Below are 27826 nucleotides of genomic sequence, written 5' to 3'. Positions count from 1 at the left end.
AAAGTGAATAAAGATGCCACAGCAGACAAAAAACTACCAATGGGAATGGGCAAGGAATGATAGTAATTGGATCCTGTTATACTTTCAAATTCATGATAATGACACCAGTGTATGTGAACAACTTTAATTTCATAATTCAGTGAAAATCTGAAAATTTTGTACATGTCGCAGTCAGTATATTGTTTTTGCTGACATTTGACACAAAGTTTTCACAAAAAATTGTCTTCACGAATTCCATTGTTGTCATTCCTGGCATTTTATAGTACTTACATCACTACCAATGCCAATGTCAAGTTTCAAAAGAACTGTGAAGTCTATTTATACCCTCTGTAATTACATGTTTTCATTACATCAGCAAAGAAGACCGTAAATGTAATGGGCCAAGAGTATGTGAGCAAGCCAAACTATGGTGATTGCTTAGCAACTAAAGATATCATGGGATATCCTATACAAATATGATGTGGTGGATCCCCAAGGACCATGCAGTTTATCCTAAAACTGTGTTTATTTAAGCTTCAAATATTTCATCTACTTCAGTAGGTACTACATGGGTCAGATCACATTGTAACACTTTTTCAGTGAACTGTATCCCATTTTTAAGACCTCATGTCTAGTGACTGGGTTGTTAATTTTGTTAATTCTTGTTTATTGGTATATTTACCATTTGTCTCTCTGACTTTTTGTGAATGAAATCTCTACACATTCAATATATATTCATAACTGTGGCATAAAATCACTTTTGTGATATTCATAGTCATATCTATCAAATTACGGGCTATGTAGTAATCTAAAACCCCATAAAAAACTACATGACTGGGACTTGATGTGAATGTTTATTTACAAAATAATTTCCACTGTTTAGGGACCTATATGGGCCTTTAAACCAATGTGGATTTCCAAGAAAATTAGTTCCATGTATGGAATTATTTAATTTGCATAAAATCTGATAGGTAGAGGCTCTGGTCACTTTTAATTCTAGTCTACAGTCAACATCGCTTTTAACATATAACAAATGTGTCAGCCATGGAGGTTGTTTTGGCTGCATTAAAAATGTAGCTTACTACTCAACTCACAATTCTATTACTGGTTTTTATTAAGTCATATTATGAAATCCAAAATGGAGGTATTTTTGCATTTTTCTGAGAAATGCCTATCATCGGCTTTACAGATTTGTGACTGTTAAACCTTGAAGAATGCATAAAGCACTTACAAAATCCCTATGCCCCACATAGAAAATATAAATAAAATATAAAAAAGGCATGTTGTTGTGCTCATCATCTCACTGTCACACTTGCCATTTTCGTATCTTAATTCTAACAGATGCAAGTTAAAATTCCTCGTTTTCAAGGGAACTAGACACAGAATGTACTGCAAGAATAACACATATAATGGAAATATGTGAAATGCTATAATATATATATATATACATGTATATATTATATATATATATATATATAATATACTGATCGACCAAAATGTCCTGAAAAAAAACAAAACATGACCAAAACGTCCATGGCCAAAACGTTGATGGGAAGCGGTTACAACTTAAACATCCTACATTTCAATTACGCCACTTTCCAGTAAGACTTGCAGTAATTGGTTGACAAATCAAAGGTCAGAGTAGTTAAAGGGAAATGTACATCGGCTGCCGTATATTAAAAACGACCAAAGCATCTGTCTAACGGTATATCAAATTTCAGTTTTTGACTACCCGTATATTCATCTTTGATAATAACTTAAATTCAGATGCCATATAGTTTCTCAGAATTGCCGACAATATTTATTTACTTTACGATTCCAGGTGACCTTCCAAATCACATGACTAGATCTAGGTTATGGAATGAATTAATTTAACAGATTGCCTGCTATTATGCCATTTTTTTCCATTCATTTTGGCTACCAGTACCTGTTGAGACTAACAGTCTAAAAATTGTTAATGAAATCCATCCTATGTATATTTTAACGCTGAATTTAAATCCTTCTGATCACCCACGAAGTGTGCAGACCAGTTACAATAGTTTATCAATAGTTGGACTGTACAGTCAGCGTAAATTGAATCGTCCAGTGTAAGAGATCCACCATCTTTCATTGGATTTTCTGAAGACCTCCTGTATGGACATACAAGACTACATGCCGGTGACATACACACAAGAGATCAGATCAATCAGCCAGACCAACAGAAACTGACAATATTTTTGGCCAAACGCCAATACATAAACAGTATCCAACACGTTTAGTCTGGCCATGGCACTTAAAATAGACCGTCCATGCAGACATACTTTGTTACATGGTTTGACCAAGGCTGATTTCTATATCCTGACATAAAACAGTTAATAGACATACTTTGCATACTCTGAAATGGTTCCAACATCGCAATAATTTAGGACACACATAGCATGAGCAAATAAGTTGACCCGTTTAATTTTGGCTTGGCTTGGCTTGGCTCGGCTTGGCTTGGAGAACAAATAGCACTTTAACCACAAATTCACTGACATACAAGTTCAAGAACACAATACTCACTCAATGGATCTTCCACTAGAAGCACTTACACATTGTAATCTTTCTGAACCAAGCTATAAGCAAGGCATTGACAAGTTTTGTGAATATACCTGTTTAGACACGTCCAGAGAAACACCACATCAAGATAAGACAATCTTGGCACATTAATTCCACTGTCTGGCCAAGCCTTATATCAGATCAGAGTCATTAAAACATCTGTACACTGACAGCCAAGAATTCCAGGGTCCATTATAACACCGATTTGGTGCATTGTTGTGAATACTACAACCAGTAAGAGGAACAGGAGATTTTAATCTGTTTCAATTCCCACAGATTTATAAAGATATGAGAATCACAGATTTCATAAAAAATTATATTAGCTGATTGTGTTTTTGAAATTTGGAATTTAATCATAGCGTTTTAATGCCAGTGTTTTCACGTTCACGTTTTTCGATACTCTGTTTTATTTATAGACCCCTGACCCAAAGAGAATACAATGCCCCCTCATGAGTCACTATCTTGACACATGAATGAGCTACAATCATTCAGAGTAATAATCACAGATTGTACATTGTTAGATAAAGTAACAGACACACTGGTATGCAAGGAAACACAACACACAAACTGTGACGGTACCAGTAATATATTTCTACAGTGCTAAAAATAATTTACAAAAAAAAAACTATAATTATCTGAATAATTATAACTGTATTACTATTTTGATTCTAACTGTACTGCATGCGGATTCAAGACACAAATAATTACATTGTTGCAATCCATGGCACAAAATAATGGTAATCAAGGTTGCCAAATTATACTGAGCAAAGTTGCCAAGTAACTAAACGTCTACGTCGACAGATTGAAATCTCAATAATAACAGAGACAAAAAAAATTATAGAAATATCCAACATATTACAATACTGTACAGACAGGACAAAGAACGTTAGCAGCTGTCAATCACAGTGGGCCAACAAAGGAATATGGGCAGCACTAAATCCTACAATGCAATACAATGGAAATGCGATATTGTGTGAAAAACTAACATTAATAATTATGTTCTATACCCTGCACGCACATTTGCAGGTTGGAATTCACTAGTTCAATATTTCATAATATTCAATTTGATAATACAAACAAAAAAATATTTTAGAAAAAGGGTCACATAATTAGACTTTGTGAAAATATTTATTATGCATTTCATTCAATTTGAAAATGACAAAGGTTTTATTACATGAAATGTTTTATACAGCACATGTGATCTATTTGTTAATTTTATTTCTCTATTACTTACAATGTAACACACACACACAAAAAAACAATATTATCTGTAAAAAGCTGAATTCCCAAACAGGTTTATATTTCAAAGTCAAAATTAAAATATTTAAAATACATGTGATTGCCACTTAGTTGCACTCTAGACAATGATCTATCAAAAATACTGCATTAATATTGGTACAACAGTCTGGAATATTTTTCCACTTACAAATGCTTTTTCGTAAAATGTTTTGGAAAAAAAGGTCTTATATTTTGATAAACAATGAATTAATAATGGGTATTTTAGAAATGCAAAGTTTAGAGATAGCTATTCAGTTTTCACAGTGAAGGGCAAAATGTGTCCTTGTTTCATTGTGACAGATGGCACATAAAAAGAGGAAGCAATAGTACTTCAATATTTAAAAAACCTTTTACGTTTAGTTTTTAAAATAAAACAGAGAATAATATATGTATGCAAATTTGCCCCTCCCCCTTCTTATTTAAGTGTCTATTCCAGTATATTATTTAAAGCAGAGAAAAAAAACAGAATTAGTCACTGCCAGTGACTAGGGATGATGTCATACCAACACATGTACTACCTGTATAAAATATTTAAAATATTACATTTTACAAGAAAAATTATTAAAATTACCAGTACTCCTGCAGAGATTGCTAATCAGTGCATATTTTAACTTGATGTTATTAAAATTAGAAATATTAATGCAGTGTATATTAATTAAACAATTGATAATTTTATGACTGTAGCACGTGGTTAAAATACATCTGAACATTAAATGTATAATATTTAATAATATTTGTTGTGAACCGTCAGTGCCCCAGCCCCAAAACACAGTGCACAGAATGTACATGATTTAGGTTGTACTGCAGGATTTGCCATGGTCACTCCAATAAGCGATCTGACCACGTTCTGCCATTTCTATTAATACAAGTCAAATGGGCATCTAATTGGTCGCCACGTCAATTAACTGTCCAGTGCCATGTCAATTTCTTTTAGGGCACACCGACAATAGAGAACGGATATTAGTAAGCATACGTCGGCGAGCTATCCGCGTCGCCACAATGACGTGTGTGTTACAGACCCAATGTACAGGTCACGATACAATTAATATATACTTTTGCTACACTCAAAATTTTGCGTCTAGTCGCGATCGAGTTTAGAGCGATCGACACCGGGATCGACAACATGTCTACCAGAGCAATTTGTCAACAGCGAAATGAATGTGACAGTTGATCGTCTAATGGTGCCGGTATTATAGGAATTAGATCAGAACTGCCCTTGAGAATCTGTCTACCACAGATCTACAACTTTTTGTAAAAGAAATAACTACACATACCTTTTAAGTATGACTCCTGGAAGACGTGAAATGTATTAAAATTGAGAGTATCCAGCAAATAGTTATAACAGACACGATTTTAGAGGGAGTACAAGCAGGGTTTCTTTGCAGGATGAACACACCCCATAAAACTAAAGAAGCGAATTACAAGATTGATCCTTATTGGTCGCAAAACTCTAATATTCAATCTCCTAGCCAATCGCGATTTTCCTTATTTGTATCACTTCAACTCACCACCCTTGGCACTCCTTCTAATGTAGTGAACAATTGCTGTTGATTATACCGGATTTGCGTCCAAATAACTGAAAATCATCATGCCCAATTATCATATTTTTTGAACATTTCATGGATGTTTCCATCATACGAGTACAAAATTAGATTCACCTTGAAAAACCATCATCTAAATGTAAAAACGTAAAATACCTTTAGTAAAACTCTACTCAAAAAATGTTTTCAGGTGGAGTGAGGGCAATGAATAGATCAGCGGGATATGTACGATGTCATCCACCGAAGGGGTCATGTTACTCGTCAAAACACATGCAACTCGTGTGCGATTCGTAAGCTGCTTATTCGACACAGATAATGTTAAAAATAATTTCAGTTTTACCAGGGTAACAATTTATACGTTCGGTACATGGGACGCCGTTGCCTAGATATTGACGGCCATATTTGGGTTACGCTAAAGTTCCCAACATGTAGAACGCATTGACCGCTCTGACCCGAGACAACTCCGCCGCACACGCCTGTACTTAGCAGTTGAGTACGAGCAATGACGTCACTTACAAAGGTCACACGATACAGGTGATAGGTATTCTCTACCCAGAGTCCTTTGCGATATTGCTGAACGTATAACTGCTACCACTTTTAGCCTAGTACTATATTTGGTCAACACTAAAAAAAATTCGTATAAATACAATTTGTTACATAACATTTGAACGCGCAATGACGACTGGCGTTTTAAAGAGCTTTAAAAAAAAATCCAGCATAAACGTAAATACAAGTGATTGTATTTCAGGCCACACTGATTTAATTTTATGGATGACATCCTTTGAAGACCCCAAAACTAATGCCAGAGGGCGAAAAAAAAAAACTAGCCAAAAAAACCCAAAAAAAACCACAGGACTACGGAGCTGTTATTACGAATTGAACCACAGTGTATCAAAAAAACAACAACAAGTCTTTATTTGTAGGAGGCATATGCTGATGGACACATCTCGTACTGTATTACTGTCACAGGTATCATCACCTTTGATTTTGAAAAGGCTAGAGGATAAGGCAAATGTTAGCTTTGCCAAAGGCATACACATCAACTCAATAATAAAGAAAAACTTACTGTGTTGTATTGAAAAAAAAAAAATTAATTAATTTAAAAAATGAACAATAAGTTTGTCAACAGCAACCTGGAAATTACCTTCTTTGACATTCAAACTACAGTTTAACTTTTTAAAGTGACACTTCAGATAGTCTATGTGTACACACAAATGCTCTAGAACTACTTCAACTATGTAACAAATTATAAGAGGCTCGATATTGAAAAAAAAAACACCAACAGTCAACAAAAATTTGGATGCAGAAAATTATGTACATGTATCTTGATGAACATTTGTCATATGATCAAATCATTACTGACTGTGTTGTGCAAGAAAATTTATCCGAATCAGAAAATGAAAAAAAAATAAGAAGAAATTTTTGTTCACCCCGAAAGGGGACTTCGGCCGAGGAGCTTCCGCTGCTTTCGTTGCAGTTTTGTCGGCTTCAATGCGGACAAAGCAACCGAACTGACTTGTCGCCTGACCGACTTTTAGGCCACCATGCACCTCCACTCCTCTCCCAATTCGCTCATCGTTGCAGAAGAAACGCTGGACAGCTCTGGACAATATGTCCTTAAAGTTGTCTGGGCGAAACTCGCTTGCCGCTACCGATCTCTCGTATAGCTGTGTAAACGTCGCATCTCCCTGGCCAACGTCGATTGCGTACCAGTCTACAACAATCCCTCCGTTTTACTTCTGAACTTTTATGCTCACGTATTTTGGGGGTGTGGTCGCCATGTTGGATCATTTATGACAAAATTGGCACGTTTTGAGACAATCTCCTTCCCATAGGTCTTTGCGCTTTACGTAACGCGCATCTAACTGTGCGGAGTTTGGTTTTGAGGTGGTCCAAAACGAGTTTTACGACAAGTCGGCGCTTTGCGACAATATGAGTCGGCAAGTTCCGGACAGAAAACCGATCTGTGAAGACTCGTCGTCGGAGATTATTATTTTTTTTTTTTTTTTTTTTTGAGAACAGACGAAAACTAATGCGCGCGCGGATGTCATCCATAAAATTAAGTCGGTGTGGCCTTAGTACATTGAATTAATTGTATTTTACTCTTCAATTAGCTCTTCTAGTAATCATTCCACCCATGTTAAAAAAAACATGATTGTTAATACGACAGTCTAAGACTTGTACTGTCATTACATCAGATTATACCAGAGAACTTGAATTCTGTAATACAATTGTGTGACTTTTCACGACCGTCACAGACGGTAATATTGCGTTTAAACGCAAGAAATCGGAAACTCCTAGTATAAACGTTGACCATATGGTCGCACCTGGTCACACACTGAGACGGTCTCAGTCTGTAAATGAGGCGAACAAAAACACGAGGAAATGAAGTGAACGATATTCAAATCGTGAAAATAAATCAACACTAAAAATGGAAAACACCATAGATGGATGTACGCTGCTCGATGGATTCGCTATGTATAGTCACAGCATGGACGTCATCCCCAGACACATGGTATAGGATATGACTCATCTCAGACCACTGAGGACTCATGGAGCTATACTAGTTGAACGAATGCATGTTAGCAGCGTCCTCTACAGTTCACTGTTTTACACAAGCCGCTCACTTCGTATTTCATCGTCCGCTCACACGGTTTTGTATATTACGTCCATCCCTCTCTATATACGAACGCAGTAAGCTGAAACATTATACACTGAAAATTACTTCGGAGAGGAAGAATTAAAAAATAGCAAAAGTGACCTTCATGCAAATGTTGACCATAACAGCTGGGTCTGCTGAATGCATCTTCACTGGAGACGAATTTTTTAGACAGTGCGACTCGGGCTGGTCACTGAAGGTGATGAAAGCCTCGAGATACAATGTTGTTGGATATATGTTACCATCATTTTTATATGTCACTATCCATTGGCGCAAGGAACACGTTCACAATGAAAATAACATTATATATTAATATTAAAAATGCAGTCTGTTCAATGCAGAATCCCAATTGTGAATTATAGATTTGAAACTGTACTATTTTTGATTTTAATTAATGATTTATACTCAAATTCAATTGTGTGAGCTTAAAACATAATATCATTCCTTCAAATTATGCGATTTAATCCGACGTTGAATGACCCTTTTTTCAATTTTGAAAAAAAAACGTGTCTCTGACCGACGTCAATGTACTGATGCCTGTTGCTCATTGTGGATAGGGTGCACGTTGCGAATAATTTAGTTGAAAACAGTTATGCCGAAATGAATAAATACTTATTCACATTGTCGTAACCTGCTACCTTAAAGGTACATGGTGCAAACAGCTCTCATCATGTTCCAACCAAGTCTTTTTTCATTTAGGTTCGTAACACTGATTTAAAAATGGATATGTATTGACTATGGATATTAAAACAGTGATTTTGTGCCACAATTACAAATATAAAGGGAAGTGGGAAGTCTACAATAGACAAACCGGAATTACAAGTTCATCAACAATTATTATAGACGAGTGCGACAATATAGGGTTCATTTTCTCCGTATTCATTCATCGATCTATTTTTTTTATTTAATATGTTACAACAATTTTAGTATAAAACTTAAATGCTGACAACTTAAGTACCAACAACTGGACTCCGCGAAGTCAACTCCAGTGTGTCGTATCAGATTTCAAAGGGCGAGAGAGGCGTCGGATGAAAATCTTGATATCGATACGCTTATTTGTATTAACTATCCTGAATAGCTGGTGAACCCTGTTTTTATTGACCCCATTTAACTTTTGTGACACCCCGGTATGACACGCAAACACTCTTTACACATTGGTAACTGGTACCCTAACCCCGCCTGAAACTGAGTTGTATGAATTGTTTAGTATAATTATTTACAACGACTCGCGTTTCCTGAGAACCAGAATGCCGTGAATTATACATACGTATGAATCTAAGAATTTCGTCACGGTAGCTGTTCGTATTGAATTATTTTTCGACCAAAAATGTTCAAGCGTGAAATCCAAGTTATGACCCGATAATAACTTTAGAAATAGTCAAAACTCGTTAGAAACATTTCCTGACTACTAAATCGTCGGATAAGTCGACGTTGAGATGTAAACTTCATTTATCTGATTTAAATATGCATGCCATTATTAAAAGCGATGCAATGGAGGCGATATTTCCGATTCACTATATTGCTTTAATAGCCACTGGAATAAAAATTGGAATTTATGTCTATAAAAATGTTTTATTTTAAATTATTCATTACTGGTATTTGTTTTACTGTTACCGCTTCTCAGATGAGATGGCAAACACAAAATGGCAATTTGTTTTAATTCGTACCTCCGTTCTTCTTAAAGAGATTTATTCCACTATGCTATACCATGGCTCAGACTAGTAACACAACTAGTCTAAGACCATGGGGGTAAAAAACGTTAACCTTCATGGATATACATGATGATTGGAATGCAATTGAAAGACATCGATTAAAATATAATTTAAGTACAAACTCAGGGACGGGAAGATTTTTGATTGGGTGGGGACTCACCTTTACAATGACATTATTTTCAATTTCCGAAATACATTATGAGATGATCTGCCTTTAAAATTATGTGTCAATATTCAGTACATGCTTTATTAATTCATGATTTTAATGTAACGGGTTTCTGTTTCGTTTCATGCATAAATACATACAAATTAGAATATAATTAAACAAAAGTTGAAATTTAAAAGACCCAAGATTGGAGTTGAATTTGTGTTTTTATCGACTGAATTTGAATATATTACTTATTTATGAGCAAAGTGACTATTAGAGTTTGGTTTATGTTCATGGCGTGCAATAATAATATTACCACTGATTATGGCACATTTGAAAACTTATGAATAATATAGTATTACTCGGATTTGTATTCTTTCTTTTAAATAACATGAATTGTACTTTATTTAGCAGCTGAACAATTATCATCTCCAATATATCACATGATTTGTGACGTAGCGATATAATGTAAAAGCAGATGCAGAGACCGCACACATCACGTGATCGATATCGACCAATTGAAACGTATCTGCGAACACCATGGACAGACTGATGGCTTTATTGAAGTATACAGAATTCTTATACAATTCGGAAATACTGTAATTTTGGGAATTTCATCGCAATCAAGGTGCCGAATTAGTGATATACCTGTTTTCCCTTGAACGAATTCGGTGTTTTCCCACAGAATTAGGTAAGTTTTTTCTCTACAACATTTTAGTATAACCGACCGCACCTAAATAATATGTTCGTCAAAGTGTGTCGATATTCATGTCTGTTTTTTAGGACAAATGTACCAAATTTTACCCCTGAATTGAATATATTACAATTTATATATAAAAATTGGAACCATATTGGTATTGTCAAGGAAAATTGCTCAGCAAAAAATGATGCGTGATTTTCATGTTGTGGTAGATCGTATTGTAAATGGAAACACTAAATTTTCATTTATTTATATATTTTCTGTGATTTGTTCAATTAAACTTATAAAATAGAATAATGCATTAATCGGAGTGGGCACGAATGGCGTAAATATTGCCAGCCGACGTCGTCTTCTATTTATGCTAATATCCGATCGACTCGGAAATCAATAATTCATATTTTAAACCCAATAGAACCTAGAAGGAGAATATTCATTGGGTTTATTTTTTTAGCGGATTAGAAACTGCATGGATAATAACCAGGTTTTTAATTCACTGGTTTGTGTGTAAGAAACAAAACATGCTAATATTCACTATTCACCAGGTTTTAATTTACGGAATTTATTTATCAGCGAAACACGCGAACATTAAAATAATTTAAATCTTTTACTGACAATAGTCACAATAATATTAACTATCACAGACAGTATTTAAAAGCAGGGCTAGATCTTGGTCATACGTCGTCAAATTTTAAATATTTTTTTCAAAATAATTGTTCGCCCAGCTTGTAGTGATTTCAATCGATATACATGTATTTATAAATAATAATGGAACTTTGAATGATGTGTGTGTGACAAACAGCTGGGGCGATGCTAATCTATTCCATCGATGTCATAATTTAGTAAAATCAATCCTCCAGGGTATCAGCTGTGTCATCTGTTCACTTATTGTATTCGTACTTTATTCCATATTAATAGAATTGTGTTGAAAAAAGCAGCATCGTAAAATGAAATCTACAACTCCTTATACTGCCAATCCTTATGCGAACGCAGACTAGTGGTGTGATATGCAAATTACCATATTTTGTTGCAATCTTTAAATTCGAACCTACTCAAAATAATGGTTGATTTTTTGGTAAATATAAAAAAAATCGTCGCAGTGATGCTCAATTCGCAGTTGGATTAGACGACGAGATGATGCACTGTGGACTGGGTCAGTCTCGCTAGTTATCTACACAAGGTGTTGCGATTCTACTACCCGTCCCATAGTGAAAATATAACACATGGACGGTGTTTTAAAAATCACGTACTACAGATACACACCTTCATGAATGACAGTAGGCATATACATTATGCATTACTTAGGCAACGTGTTCTAACCGATTTGAAAACGTGGTGCAAAAAAGCTTATGGCACGAAAAATATAAAATCAGCAAAGAAAGCTCAGGTCAACTCTTTCGACTTAGTATTAGTAAAATTAAACTTGATATGCGTGTTTTTTTCAGCACGTGGAGTGGATGGAATGTTCTGGTACGATTTCAGTTTGACATGACCTCGGCAAATAGCGTTGCCTCTAGAGAGTGTCCCGATTTTAGTAGGAGAGTGTAGATATGCATTAATACTTGTACATGATTGGTATATAAGCTATAATATGATAATCAGTATAAACTGGATTTTCTCTCTACTATCGATGTGGTAACCATAACATAACGTCCTTAATGTATAAGACCTACAGAACACTACGATATTAAAGACTTTCCGTTTTCGACATTGTGAAATTCTTTTGTTTTTTGGGAGAAAAAAAACACTGAAACTAATTATTTTTACGAGATAATTCAGAAATTTATAGCAAGAATATTTCATAACGAAATGTATTTCCTATTCAACTATAAATAATTTGCATAATTACTGATTACACAAGAATTAAGACTGAAAGACTTGAAACTGAATGAAATTACAAACTATGTAGTGTGTTCGACAACTCATGTATGAACAATATGATTTATGATTTTTACCTGGTGAAATACAGTATTTTTCTGCATAAAAACGAAAGAATTTCACAATGTCGAAAACGGAAAATCTTTATCGCAGTGTTATAGCCATACATCCTTATGATACCTTATCCTCGGGGGCGGTGCTACGTCACAAGGCGTTCCACGTTGCTACGACGCGCACCACTGTACATGCATTTCTATGGGCTCTGTGCGCGCTGCTGTGGAACGCCGGTCGAGCCGGTGAAAATTCGAGAAAACAACACCAACTCAACTTTGAAGTAATCCCGAACAACCAAATTTATATATGTTACACACGTAGGGCTAATCTTGTTATACTGTTCAGTGGAGTCTCAACAATCATCCCAAAGTATCGTTTTCTGCGAGTTTTGGGCCTTTGTTTTCACCGCCGCGGGTTGCCAGGCGGTGAAAATGCCCGGATGTCCGCGCCCGAGGATTGTTTACAAAACCTTATTGACAAAGCGTAGTCGTTGTTGGCGTCGTTAAAAACTGAGTTGATGCACGTCAACAAAAAAATACAGATACAAAAATATCTAAAAAGTCGATATGACCATTACGCGAGGATACAAACCTCGCACAAATGCATTACATGTAATGCACGTTTCGAGTAAGTCACAAATGCACGTAATCACTAGAGGGCGCGATTTATAGAAGCGGTGTAACTTTATTTTTTTACTGATGAATAAAATTCGCTAAATTAAATCTCCGTTAAATGTTCTTAGTGGTCAACTAAAAAATCTATGTATTTAAAACTTCGAGAATATGATCAAATAACAAAATAATGTATTTTTTTCTGAGAATTAAATCATTAAATGTCAATATTTATTTGATGTTGAGCCCTTTGCCTATTTGTGACTAAGTGACATGATGAGTGATACATTTTATAGCGAGAGAAAGATTGAAGTTTACTTTATTTCACGGGCTGATTTGTGTATTTTACGAATATTTAGCTTTTCTGGCATTGTTGTGGTTGTCAGAGAGCGCAATCTGGAATGACTGGTTGTTCGTTGTAATCCACAAAACTTTCAAAAAAAAAACGCATTGATACAGAATATGCAGTTATTTTGGGGGTAAAATCCTGTCTTGTCTGCTTCTTGATTTTCGTTCTGTTTTCTATCGAATCATAAATCTCTCCCTCGACGATCGTAAGCTAATATTCATGTGTACATCTAATTGAATTTTGTGATGTCCATATGATATTCGATATATAAATATTGAGATTCCTAATATTCAGATGGCCGCGTGTTTGCGGGTGAATCGTGTGAGTGTGTGACGACTCTAACACATAATCGACGTATGGTCATTTATTTCATTGCCTATGCAACTGATAACAATGTAAAATGTTTTACCTTTTGGGCTGTCGGTGGTAGAACTATTTCCTGCAGTATTTACTTGTAGTTGAGATACTTTCATGACAGTAAATAAATTAAGTATAAAATATGTATTTTCTTCGTTTATTTTAACTTTTTTAACTAAGAGCAAACCTGATAACAGCAAACAACACAACACCGTGACTCATCCAATATCGTAATTTATTTTGAAACATACTAGTATGCGTCAAAACATTCTGCTATCAATTTCAACCGACTTGCCATTTACACATAGATCATAAGGCCAATACTATACTTGTCAACATGTAAAACATTAGTTATTTTATTGTTCACTACTTTTCTGATTAAATAAGTAACCAATTAAAAACTTTTGAAAAGATAAATAGATACACTACTTTGCTCTACGAGTAACATAATATAATTAGTATGCCGGAGACATCTCCGAGTATTTTAATAGTAAAATTATTTAACTAAGAGCCACGTATTGGTGTGTTTTTGTCGAAAGATCATTCAATGTTAATCGTGTTATTAACTTTCTGAATTTATGTGTTCCGTAGAATTGCTGATACATATAATGGCAGACAGCAATATTGCACTGGTCCATATAATTGAAGACATCGAAGACATCATTACAGACTGGGCTCTTGACAAGAAAGACCGTGAAAAGTATACGGTACAGATCTTGAAAAATGGACTGAAATTCATCCAGGTTGGAGACATGAAATATCGAGGAATCGAAAAATCGGTAAAAGGGCAAGATAAAAACAATTCCGACACGAGTGGCGAAGTTCACCCAGAGCGTCGTTGCCAGGCGATTTATAGTACCTCGTTTTCTAATAACACGGAGACCACACAAACACACAGGTATAAAACCGATAGGTGTCTCAAAACAAGCTACAGTTGGTCAATGACAAGCGGCAAAACGTTCAGTTCTCGGGCTGGGATAACGTTCACACCTCCAAACTCGTGCATCGAAGCTAGCGTGGAATTCAGTAAGCAAACGTCACAGGAACACAGTGATTCGCACGTGTTTGAAAAGAGTCGCACAAATGCACTTGAATCGGACATCGAAGTAAAACCAGGAAAAAAAGTAACAGTCATCATGAAAATCGAAGAGGAAGATATAATGGCTGAATATCAAGTGAAATATCGCATCGAGGGAGGCGTAAAAGTCCTGATTACTAAAGACAAAAAGGACACAAGCACTAAAACAGGACAAGCGCAAAACATTTTTGAAGGAATGCGTGGTTTCAAAGTCACCGAGGCCACAGAGAGTAGCATCGGATACGTGACATTTGAAAACCGCGGAGTGTTTTTGTGTCGGAGGGAAATTAGTCAAGCACTGGAATTTACACAGACCGACGTGTAGATTGTCAACTCCAACTTGTTCATAATCGTATTTCCTTAATATTGAGGAACACGTGCTGCTGAAATGACTGTTTAACATGCCATAATTCATCATGAGCCGATGTCGGTATATGTATTGAAGAGCCATAACCTCAACATGAATTAATTACACGTTCACAGTTTCTATCTAGTATCAATTGGTTTACTAATTCGTTGTTGTCACTTTTAGTTCATTCTTTACAACAAATTAGTACATGAAAATTAAATCACAAATACACAACTAAAGAGTTGCAATTGCCGATTTGTACCACAAGGAAAACGATCGAAATGTGCAATAGTTGAGAAAAAAGTTTTAAAGGGCGGTGGTCGTCGCGCCGCGTCCTGTTTGACATGGGACTCATGGCGACGTATAGAACATGAAAATACATTGGTATTCACATGAAATTCGACTCACACTGCGCGACGACCGCCGCCCTTTAAGAGGTAAAAGCCAGCCTTCTCATAATTTGACAAAATTGGTCATAAATCGCATGACAATGTTCATTAGTTTATTATGTACAATCATGAAGCTAATGTCCCATGGCACCATAGCATTATTTTGTGTGTTACAGTTAAGTTTTTTGAGAAACGTGTCCTAATATTTCTTGAAAATTGCTATTTTTAGAACAATTCCACAGAACACAATGTTAAAGAAAAATTGCATTTTTTGACACTTTTTAACACCCAGATTTTTTAAATAATTCAGAACAACAAAAAGTACTCCATCATTAACAATATATGATTTTTTCAGCCTATGTCACCAAGCTAGATTTTGATATATTGCATAATATATCTACCATAAGAACCTATGGTAAAAGCATTATAATAGTGCCAAAATGACGACTTTCCACTAAAATACAACCATCAATTTCTCGAAAATAAGGCTGGTGACCCCCAACATTTTTTAAAGTCAATATGCTTATATTGCCTTGGAGTACAGTTTATTGCAAAATGAATAAATTCTGGGTATTTTAAAACTTTCAAGTTGCAACCTGAAGTGTGGCAAATTTACAAGACCCCTCAGTGAAAAGTTTGACGTTTACAATATTATTGTCGGTGAAGCGTGGCGTTTACTATAGGCTCATTTGTGAAGTGTGGATTTTTCACAGTGTTGTATGGGGTTTACACTATTCGTTGATGTAAAGTGTGGCGTTCGTATACAGTGCGGCGTAGTTTATCTATAGTGTAGCCGTTTACTAATCTGCACGCACAAGAAGACAAATTTACATGAATAAACGCAGAGCCTGAACAATATATCACATGGCTAAGAGAGATTTATCAAATAAATTGTCATCAAATTGAACAAAAACTATTATAACAATAATTTATTTTTCATGTGATTTTACTTTCATTGAGATGTAGTTTCTCTCATAGTATTTAGTCTTTATATACGCAACGTGAATTGTAACTAAGCTTGTCCCTCAATTTGCGAGCTATTTGCCTTGTTTGGACCTTACACGGGATACACTACTATAACAGTGAGGGGCTGGGAACGAACCTACGTGTAAATCGACTTCCAAATTGTCACCATGGCAACAACAGTTGAGTACTCCACAAATTGTCACCATGGCAACAACAGTTGAGTACTCCACAAATAAGTAAACACAATCACCATAGGAAATGTGTTATGCAAAAATACAAATCTGCATACAATTGAATGTTTCAGCTACTTTAAAATTGGTAATGTGGGTGTCAAACTGAAGCACAGCGAAATAGATGCAAGTTGAAGCCGACCTAAATCCAGTCTCAGATCGTCCCTGGCGTATATATTTGCCGTTCATATTCTTTATACCGCCCTCGACAGTATTTGTTTTTATACACTGGGACAAATCAATACATATCACGTGACGGCGACTACAACCCGAATACAACGCGAATACAACACGAATACAACATCATATACAGGTAGTTTATTACGTGGGTCGAACCCAATACTGGTCAATCTCACATTGAGAAATTACTATCATGCTTATATCAATGCATTAACCTCGGGGTTCCCGAATGAGAACTACACGGGTTTTGCTAACATGCATGTGTAAGTAAGCATGTATGCTTTGGAGTGTCTGTACAATTATAAACCACATATATTGTATGCATAGTTTAATCCCATATGTATCACTTGTTTTTGAGTCACACAAATAATACTGGTACTTGGTCTGAAAGAGAAAAACAAAATTATTCTTTAATCGTTAGCGTTTATAATAGCGCCGCGTCGTGTTCGTTATGCGTGGGTCCCATGCGACAACGCGTGTAAAATATAGTAGTTGTTTACACGTAATTCGAAAAAGTTTTGCGTGACTGTAATGCTTCAATGTGTATTGATATATATAAAAGTCACTGATTTGTAGCCGCAAGCATTTGTAAATGAAATAACGTCTCGGAAATTACCCATACAAACCATTATGCCATTATGTTTTCTCGCTTTCAAGACTACTTTGTTCGCTCGTCTCGTCCACCAGGATCAACTCATCGTTTCTGTCTTTCCATGATATGTCATCTTTTTTTCGCAAAATAAGAATGATGTAGTTGTCTATCACCTTCAACAAAAATAGAAAATTGTTAATTTAATTAATTCATTCTAAATCTTATACACGTATACGATTCTACTAAAACTAAATGACGGTGGTGTACGAGGTGGTTGTTTGTAATGGCCACATGTCTAGCACACAGTAACGTGATGATTTAGTTAATGATGCATCGGTTACAACGATTGAACTATTTCTTATTACGATTAAATATATAATACAGATTGACGCAGGTACTGTTCCATGCGATATTTAATGAGCTCTTGATTAGAGGATTAAGATTGGTCAGTAACTCTAGACTATAAATTCATTATTTCACATAATACGTAAACGACATCACCTTATATCGACAATATCGCCTTCTCCATACACTTCTAGTCGGGTTACAGTCACCTATGATATCTTTATTCAGTTCCTTATCATTGAGCGCCAGTTTGTAATCTCCGAGCTCACCAGTCACGGTCAGATTTAAGGACCTGTAAAATATTACCCAAACGCCCTCTAGCGACAGAACGCATGAGTAAGGTAATGGGAGACGTGACGACCTTCGGCGTCGAAAATGTTTTGAAAGGTTGTCGTCTGACAACGCAGAACAATTTTTTCGAGATTTTCAATATTTTAAACTAAGAAACGACTGCACAACCAGACACAGTTTGACGCTTTGAACTACATTGCTTTCGCCATCTATGTCATTTGACGTAATAGAAGCGGCTCGCCACTAGAGGGCGCGACATATAGAGAAGATTAATCCGGGTAATTATTTTCAATTTAACCTTGCACTTTACGTGATCACATGATGCATTGTTTGGATGACAAGAGCACTTTTAATACGCTTGATGGAAGGGGAGGGTGTGTGGGTTTCTCCATGCTTTACTGAATTTACATTCAACAGAAGATTTTTTGTGGTGGCGAGAGAGTTGTGTCCATACCTGTCTTGAAACGTTACATGTATTGGTATTCTACGTCGTTTGACTTTTAACCACGTGACTCCTGTCAGACGTATCTTGATATATACATACCAACGTTGTTCGGACGATTCTAAAATAGTATCATGTCAATTATATTATTACATATAATCCAAATTTTGGCATGAAAATATGAAACTCAATACCTAATACTTATATATACTATCCGGTATTCCGAACGAGTGTGACGTCATCGGAAACGAGTCCAAGAATGACGTCACACGAATGAGCAATACCGGAGATTCATATATTTTATAATATTCGTAGATATTCTCAAGAGTAGACAAATTTCTAATACGAATACTTCGATTTTTATCGAATAATCAGACGAACATTGGACCAAATGGTATGAGGTCCAAACTCGAGCAGGCACCGATAATCCTAGATGAGTTGTATGTACGACCATACGAATCGTGTGACCATCGAACCGCCAACCGACTATTATCAAGAACTGGTGGGCATACGCCGGGCAGCCGATGGGAAATTCTTGGTATATATAAATGCACTGAACAACGATACCGTTGTATTTTTTTGTATACTAGTAGTATACCCTACATTCTGTTTATGTTTCAAAACATTACCAACTAATTTAACTATGAAAGTAGTCCGGTGTACCATATCACACACATGTTCCGATATAATACCACAGTGACGTCACATCTAGGTGATAACGAGTCTACGTATATAATGGCCCCTATAATATATACCGGTAGTTACACCCCTTCCTGAGCTGAGTCACGTGGTAGCTCTTTACTGATCACCATCATGGGAAACGATAGCTGGGTTGATTTTCAAGGTAAATTGAACATATTCGGTAAATTACGACATTTGTGTGTGTATAGCGGTCATTGCAGACAGAAAATCATCTCAAAGACGATTCTGGAATTCAGCGGAGCGATACATGTTACCTGGATTATTAGTTACTTCATCACTCCGTTGACCACTCCGCCCAGCAATAAGTTATTTTAAATGACATAGCATTATATGGTGTGTATACAAATGAACTTATATTTTGAAGAACGTCGTTACAGGTAGACTCTAGGTGGCGCTGTTTGTGCAAATGCATTACATTTTATTTACACCAAAGACAACTGTATTTGATTATCCCAAGTTCTCAAAATGGTGATGTCACGCTGTTGTAACACATCAAAACGAATATATTACTACATTGTGCACAGTTTATCGACGATCATTATAAGTATCTAAAAAAGGACCGGAATTAATTTCAATCGTATATTGCAGAATGCAAATATGAAAATAAATTGTGGGACATACCGTATTCAGTTAACACCTTCGACATGGCCGCAATGACTTCATGATTACATAAAGTAGCTTGGGTAAACGATAAAAAATAAAACAAATATTAAAAATGAAGTGAAAATAATCCAAATATGGCGTGTCATCCTTGTTCAAACCCGCCCTCTGCGTGCATTATCAACGCATACCCGAACGCATATTGCGGGGAATCTGGCACCACAGTGATGGTGGATCGAATCATGTACTAGTATATTACGTACAGCAATATTTTTCATGAATAACTACCACACTAAACGCAAATACATATACGAGTATATTGTGTATATAGTCACTAAAAACTGCGCATGCGCAGATCACACACCTGCAAATTATTATCACCTCTCCAATATGTTCCGCCTTCGTCAGTTGTTTACTATGGAACATCAACGCTGTACATAGATGTGGTATATTGTTGACCCTATAGACGTAACACCAGTAAGACTGACCACGGTATATCCGCCAAAAAATCGATCAAATAGAAGCTCTGCGTTTCTTCGGTGGATACTAAACTAATGTTATGTAAATTTATTCATATCGTTGGGGGCCACTCGATATGATAATGTTATGATAATGCTTGTATTAGCCAATACACACTGTACGGTTGAAAACGCCGCACATGCGTGGATTTGTTCGATGGACAATTTCTCCCGTGTTCAATATTTTTTTTAAATTCTCAGGCATGATTCACGCCCCACACCCCCACCCCACACGCAGGGCGCAATGCAATCGGGTTTTTTGTTGGGTGAGTTAGTCATTAAATAGTTACATTTACCTTCACGGCGGTATCACTACCAACCAGAAACAGCAATTCTATCAATTTATCGAATCCCATTATAGACGGCCGATCGTTGCAACATTCGCGAAATTAGAGTGTATTGTATAATGACATCATGTACGCACATTTGGTTCACATGACGTTGCAGTATTATTTACTTGCATGTTTAAAGTAAACATTATCAACATATATACCAGAACTTTTTTATAAATAGGTTGTTTACGGTATTCAGTAGTGGAAATTTTGCATTGTTTTAACCTTGAGACACATCCCTGGTACTCGCGCCAATGATGCAGCGATTGGCCGGTCGCATTATACTCTGCCACGCCTTAAAGTTGTTGTAGCATTTGTAAGATTTTGTAAGAGGAGGAGAGAAGATAGAAAGAAACAGCGAGAGGTTACCTCAGTTGGCCATTTGGATGAATACAGCTGGGCTATCTGTTATGATCTCATAAGAACATTTATACATAATATTCTTATGCAATGAAACGCAATAATTTTGACATGTGACTTATTAAACAAATTATCTCTTCGGCTCTTCGAACACAAACTAATATCCAACACGGTTCGAAAATGAAAATTTAACAATTGAATCCTGAAATAACCATTGTCACAGCACTCATGGACAGATTCGGGATTTTTGTTTAGAGGCGCGCCTTTACAATACTTGTTACATTGCATTGTGGGATATGCGCGTACGAGTAACGACGATTTGTTTTATAGCTCTAAACCCACTGTTTCTAATGTCATTGGGTACCGCCAATCACACATTAATCAATGAAAAGAGCAATAGACAGGGCAAAACGAAACGAACATTAAGTTAAGGCGAAATTATAATTTCGTAGTAATAACACTTAGTATGTGTCCCCACTACGCAGTCTGTATACAAATATTGTGTGGCCAGATTTCAGGTAAGTTGTAACTTCGCTATGAGCTCAGATTGTGTGCACACTCAAATGTGAGCATGTAAGGCAATGAATATATACTGTAAAACTGAACAATCATACTAGTCGTACATATCCATTGTAATGTCGTTATTCAATTCCAAAATAGCCTGAAAAGTTCGCGTGAGTTGCGCCCTCCGCGGTGCTGCAAACCGGCGAGGGCGCCACTCACGCCTACATGTTAGGCTAATTTCAAACATGCAATGTAAATATCGATGGAATATTTTTTTTTTTTACAAACCTCGATTGTAATCAATTGTTAACCATTAAGAGTTAACAGTCATGTACAATGGTATAAAATATATTACAGTAGTATTCGTATGTAAGAATTAATGTATTCATACAGACACGTGACAAACATAATATTTCATAGCACCATTTATTTATTACGTTATACTAGGATCACTATTTTCAGTACACATGTAGGATGCGTGTGTGCGTAGTCAGAAGCATATCATAGAGATTGTCATGGTCAAATAGGAAGACAGTCACACGTGATTGTAGACACGCTGCTAAGAACAATAGTCAGCGTGAGAACATATTGAGATAATAGCATGGAGTAGTTATTGCAATATGGTGGTTCATTGTAATAGTAAATCACTTTCTATAATTTCAGTAAATTGATATTTTCCCAGTCATTGTAATATATAGTTATCTGAGGCAGGGCATGGGTATAAACTTTTGCTGTATTGTTTTACTAGTTTCAACTGGGAGAGGGTGTAAAATAAGTCGATGAGTTTACAACATGAACAGTATCTGGGAGCACTACGATAAAGACTTTTCGATTTCGACATTCTGAAATCCCTCCACTTATTTTCTTATTTATTTTTTTTTTTGGAAAAAAAAATATTGTGACAAGTGAATTCAGAAATATATTAAGAATGTTTCATAACGAAATGTATTTCATATTACACGATTACACGTGAATATAAAAATCAAAATAAACTTGTTATTTCATTTGTCTTGAGTTATAACTGAGAGCAGCTAAATGGAATTGCGAAATATGTGTATCATGTATGATATTATTTCGTAAAAATACGGTATACTCCATAAAAACGGAAGAATTTCACAATGTCGAAAACGGAAAGTCGTTATCACAGTGTTTGGATTGAATGAAATTGTAATGTCGGTACTGGAATTTTTGCCAGTGACGAATATTGATGGCAGTGTACTAAATTCATGATAACTGTTTCTATCCTTTTATAAAAAACAAACAAACATACAGTTACGGTCAAACCTCTTCTATCTATGATCAAACAAATCGGCCTGAGAGAAGTGATCTCGACCGCCATGATCAGTTCAAATTATAAATCTTCGTCTCTCATTTCCAATTCTTGTCTTATTTCTCTTTTCGACATAAAAATACCCTTGTTAATAAATTTAGCGAAACCTTTCCGTTTTTCTGTTTTGGGAAATACCTTGAAGCCATCCATACCGCGGAAGATATCCTGAGCTTGGCCATGCCGATCGGAGTCTATTTTCTCCCCTTTCTTAATAATAACAGTTACTTCCCCTTCAATACGATATTCTACGTCATATTTCGCGATTAAGTCTTCCTCGGTGATGTTCAAGTTCACATTCACCCGCTTCCCTTTCGGGACGATTACGTCACATTCAATGACGTTTGTCCGTGTTTTCTCAGATGCGTTTACTTCTTCCGTCGACTCCTCCGTCGTCTTTCCGAACTCCACGCTCGCTTCTATACACGCGTTTGGGGGCGTTAGAGAAATGCCCGCCCGAGAACTGAAGGTGTGTCCGCTGCTCATCGACCAACTATAGCAAGTGGTATTAGTGCGTTCAACCCGGAAATGGTGTTTTTGTTCCGCTGCAGATGTAGCGTTTACGAACGACGTGGTATGTACAGTGCGCGTACACGTGTTAGGAGTGGCCTCCCCGGCCTCGGCTCCACTCGGAATATACTCATTTGGATTATCTGGACACGGAACCATCTTTTTCACGGCTTTATAATTTATTTCACCGATTTGCATGAATTCCAGACCATTTTTAACAATTTCCACAACGTACTTATCCTGGTTGTCCTTTCCTTTCAGAGCCCATTTTTTGATGACTTCATCAATATTTTGGATAATTTTGGACATGGGTTTGTTGTCAGCCATGTTTATTTATTCTATGAAAGAAAGAAGATAAATTATTAGTAACGTAAACATCATAAACATAGTTTGCAGTAAAATTATATCACAGGCTTTCATTTCTTCATAATCGTTCAGTACTCTCGATTCCATGCGTCGATCGTGAAATAAAAAAATTAAAGGTGAAAATCGGCCGTCCTTCAAAAATTAAATACAAGATCGTTTGCTCGATTATAACTACTAATTCCGTGTCTGAATTACATTCTATTTGCAGAACATAGGCAATGAATTGGCAAGCGAGCAGCAGGGGCGATGAATGTTCACAACGGGAGTGGCTGTTTCAGTCTATATATTAGTTTATTCCGTGGAGAGTTCTTTAACAAATTTTAATCGAGATTTGCCTGTTCACCAGGGATACTATTCACCCGTGAATTAAATTGATTATCTGATGCCAAAATATCCCATGTTACCGTGATCAATGTTGAGACCAATTTCGATAGTGTGTCATTATTTTTATTCTGAGTCAGAGCACAATTTCGTTTCAAATAAATTATGATAAAATGCTGCTATCTGAACGAAGACCACGTATATTCATGAACAGAAGTGATGTTTGATCGATTTCAAATGTTATGTGAGTTTTTAATTGCCATTTCTGGCAAGAAAACTCATTTTAAACCCGTCAACAATAGATATTACTTAATTACACCGCGAACAGAACGTATCGTTTACACACACACAGCAGGAAGGGCCTAAATATAAAGGTATACGCTGTATGTCGTACAATACTGACACAAAGGAACGCAACAAATTAGGGGGAGAGTTGATTAATTGATATCACGGGCGTTATGGTAACAGATAAAATATCGACAGAAGGATGCTAGGATACTGAACAAAAGTAATGAAAATCTAATAGAAATCGATTAATTAATTTTAAATTGAATGTCCATGTTTGTAACGCTGTTTTAATACATTTGATATCACTGGGTTCAGAATGGAACAGACACAATATATCTATCAGTGTGTGTCTATTTAAGGCCGCAATACTATGCGTGGAATTGTGAGTGATTTAGAATAGAAACTCGCGGCATATTGACAGACATTGACGACTAATGGCGGCATTCTTTTATAACAGATAGCACTGGAATCATGTTACAACTTGTTCCTACTATGCGCATTAAAGAGTGTGATCACCTTAAAATAACAAAGAAAGAAAGTCCACCTAGGTTGGATTGTGTCAATACCGAATATGTAGTTGTAAGTTATGTATAACCTTCCAATAACGTATGGTTAATTTTTGTTTTATAATATATTTGCAATTAAGCTGATACATACACGTCATGTACAGCCGTTGTTTGAGTTTTAAAAATACACCGGCTAGCTGTGATGGAAAAAATAGTTTTTTTAATTCGTAGATTAAGTGTTCGTCATAACAATACTCGCTATTCACAGAAGATATATCAATGTTTTTTAACAGTCGGTATTTGAATAGTTTTATAAATTTTTTATAACGTTTTGTAAGAAGAAGAAGCAGCAAAGATAGTTTTGTCTGACGTGGTCCGCCATGATGTTTCTATATCGGTTTCGCGTATAGGTAAGCATGCGGAACGGTATGGACAAAACACATAACTGTTTTTCAAAAGAAATATAGCACTACAGACACACTGGATCAGTTAAAACTCATACTGTATTACATTCAGTTAATTTAGTATAGAGAGGGGAAATTGTAGAATTTATAACAAGGTACAATTGTCAACAGAAATAAAAAACACGCCCTTACCTGGGTGGCTAGTAAAATCGACGTAAATATTTTGCAACCACAATCTTCTGTCAAAATTGTCAGTTTGTGTTCGTATAAAGTTGTTCCGATACAAGCCTCGCAGATCGCACGGTTAAACGAGTTTTGTTATGTATACGAGGAGCTAGTTTTAAGCAGATAGAAATGTTCTATCATGAACCACAGTCTCTGTATAGAGTCGATATATAGAGGGACTGTGCATGAACACTGCATGTAGGAACCTGTCCAAGAACGACGCTGATTGGTAGACTAAGAGGACACGTGATGTATAGAAAGTAGATTGAGGTGTCACGTGATGTTTAGAAAGGGCGGCACTATACAGGAATTAAGGAGTAACATCTTCTGTGTACGACTGGGGTTTGAAACGTTAACAGTTGCGTAAACCACCGTCCCGCAGGACCACAGGGGCTTGACGATCTATTCGTCGGTGTTTAACCCGACCGAAATTAGTACCTGGTATCACGACATAATAACTAAATGGAATACGGAGGATTATGGGTAGAGGCACTAAATAACTGAACTTTTTTTATCATCATAGGGTGGTCTGTTGTAACAATATTGTTGATGACACGATGAGCTTAGTATCTTCGAATAGTAATGTTTTTATTTAATTCCCCCATAAGACATGACTTCGAACTTTCGTCTCAATTGTAAGGTTCATTATGGATATAATTGTACATTTTAATTGATTATTTTATTTTATTTTAATGAGTATATGTTTTCCCATATACATTCTGATAATTCCCCTGTTTCTGAAAGAACCTTCAATTTGAAAATTGATTTTCGAATTCGCAAAACAAACTTGGAATGCTGCCGATCGGATCGGATCGGAAGAGCAGGCGCGGTTCAAGTCGAAATCGCTGGCTTTTCTGTGGGCAAATAGATTTTGTTGAAAGTGATCTGAGAGAAATTAAATTTACACCCAGACTTGCATACAATTATGAATGAAATTGTATTCAGCTATTCCAACGTTCCCTTGCAGTGCCATCCAAATCCAACGTGACGCCATGCCAAACGCCGATATTGTAATCATTGAGCAAGATTTCTTATGATGAGATTGTATCTTTAAGTTGGCTTCATGGATGTACTAGTACATCCATGGTTGCCTGAACCTAATAATTGTGTTTTGATTTAAAATGAATGTCATTTTCAAGTTTCTGATATTTGGCCAAGACTTACTATCTCGTGACCACGATTTATTATCTCGTGGCCACGACTTACTATCTCATGGACACGACTTATTATCTCGTGGCCATGACTTATTATCTAGTGGCCACGACTTACTATCTCGTTGCCAAGACTTACTATCTCGTGGCCACGACTTACTATCCCGTGGCCAAGTCTTACTATCCCGTGGCCAAGACTTACTATCTCGTGGCCAAGACTTACTATCTCGTGGCCACGATTTATTGTCTCGTGGCCACGACTTACTATCTCATGGCCACGACTTATTATCTCGTGGCCACGACTTATTATCTAGTGGCCACGACTTACTATCCCGTGGCCAAGACTTACTATCTCGTGGCCAAGACTTACTATCTCGTGGCCACGACTTATTATCTCGTGGCCAAGACTTACTATCTCGTGGCCAAGACTTATTATCTCGTGGCCACGACTTATTATCTCGTGGCCAAGACTTACTATCTCGTGGCCAAGACTTACTATCTCGTGGCCAAGACTTATTATCTCGTGGCAACGACTTTTTATCTCGTGGCCAAGACTTACTATCTCGTGGCCAAGACTTACTATCTCGTGGCCAAGACTTATTATCTCGTGGCAACGACTTTCTATCTCGTGGCCAAGACTTATTATCTCGTGGCAACGACTTTCTATCTCGTGGCCATGACTTCCTATCTCGTGGCCACGACTTATTATCTCGTGGCCATGACTTCCTATCTCGTGGCCACCGTGGCGACGTATCTTGTGGTCAACACTCTCTATCTCGCGACTTCCTATTCATAATTTTTGAGAATGTTGGTCATAAATCGCATGTATTTTGAGAAACTTGTCTTAATATTTGTTCAAACATGGTTATTTTTGGAACGATTCCATGAAACACAATTGCATGTTTGACACTTTGATTGTTAAAATAATTGAGCACAACACTACGCCAATCACTATATACTAGTATATATTTTTTTCAGCCTACGTCATCAGTCCACAATTTATACAATTA

At 36.3% G+C, this 27826-nt stretch overlaps 4 protein-coding genes across 7 annotated transcripts in view; 1 reads left to right on the top strand and 3 right to left on the bottom strand.

The window, feature by feature from the left end:
- LOC100376509 (uncharacterized) overlaps positions 1 to 5257 on the bottom strand; it is a 34732-nt gene extending 29475 nt beyond the window's left edge. For all 4 annotated transcript variants that reach the window (XM_085501253.1, XM_085501256.1, XM_085501254.1 and 1 more), the window contains exon 1: positions 5109 to 5257. The gene's annotated coding sequence lies outside the window, so the exon portion shown is untranslated. The remainder of the gene's footprint in view (positions 1 to 5108) is intronic.
- Positions 5258 to 10421: 5164 nt separating this feature from the next.
- On the top strand, positions 10422 to 15506 carry LOC146740568 (uncharacterized). Its single transcript, XM_085501691.1, has 2 exons — positions 10422 to 10585; positions 14432 to 15506. Exon 2 carries the CDS (start codon positions 14449 to 14451, stop codon positions 15241 to 15243), a length of 795 nt encoding a protein of 264 aa, XP_085357817.1. The 5' UTR covers positions 10422 to 10585; positions 14432 to 14448; the 3' UTR covers positions 15244 to 15506.
- Positions 15507 to 17345: 1839 nt separating this feature from the next.
- Positions 17346 to 20543, bottom strand: LOC102800614 (uncharacterized). The gene is made up of 6 exons (XM_006813907.3): positions 20369 to 20543; positions 20026 to 20082; positions 18715 to 18823; positions 18126 to 18261; positions 17659 to 17797; positions 17346 to 17416 (listed from the first exon to the last, which is right to left on the bottom strand). The coding sequence occupies exons 2-5, from the start codon at positions 20048 to 20050 to the stop codon at positions 17669 to 17671; spliced, it is 399 nt and encodes a 132-aa protein (XP_006813970.2). The 5' UTR covers positions 20051 to 20082; positions 20369 to 20543; the 3' UTR covers positions 17346 to 17416; positions 17659 to 17668.
- Positions 20544 to 22930: 2387 nt separating this feature from the next.
- Positions 22931 to 25830, bottom strand: LOC100376661 (uncharacterized). Its single transcript, XM_002732647.4, has 2 exons — positions 25633 to 25830; positions 22931 to 23893 (listed from the first exon to the last, which is right to left on the bottom strand). Exon 2 carries the CDS (start codon positions 23880 to 23882, stop codon positions 23070 to 23072), a length of 813 nt encoding a protein of 270 aa, XP_002732693.1. The 5' UTR covers positions 23883 to 23893; positions 25633 to 25830; the 3' UTR covers positions 22931 to 23069.
- Between the last annotated feature and the right edge of the window lie 1996 nt (positions 25831 to 27826).

The sequence above is a fragment of the Saccoglossus kowalevskii genome, chromosome 7, assembly GCF_978046115.1.
Source record: "Saccoglossus kowalevskii chromosome 7, keSacKowa6.1, whole genome shotgun sequence".
NCBI classification, from domain to species: Eukaryota; Metazoa; Hemichordata; class Enteropneusta; family Harrimaniidae; genus Saccoglossus; species Saccoglossus kowalevskii.
This window is presented reverse-complemented; position numbering and strand designations above follow the sequence as displayed.

What these genes read in the sequence shown, in the direction of transcription:
- LOC146740568 (XM_085501691.1), top strand. Translation starts at nt 14,449, where the DNA reads ATGGCAGACAGCAATATTGCACTGGTCCATATAATTGAAGACATCGAA.
- LOC102800614 (XM_006813907.3), bottom strand. Translation starts at nt 20,050, where the DNA reads ATGTCGAAGGTGTTAACTGAATACG. An exon ending in GAAGGTGTTAACTGAATACG is followed by an intron (nt 18,824 to 20,025) that starts GTATGTCCCACA and finishes ATACTATTTTAG; the next exon opens with AATCGTCCGAACAACGTTGG. An exon ending in CATGTAACGTTTCAAGACAG is followed by an intron (nt 18,262 to 18,714) that starts GTATGGACACAA and finishes AATATTTTACAG; the next exon opens with GTCCTTAAATCTGACCGTGA.
- LOC100376661 (XM_002732647.4), bottom strand. Translation starts at nt 23,882, where the DNA reads ATGGCTGACAACAAACCCATGTCCAAAATTATCCAAAATATTGATGAA.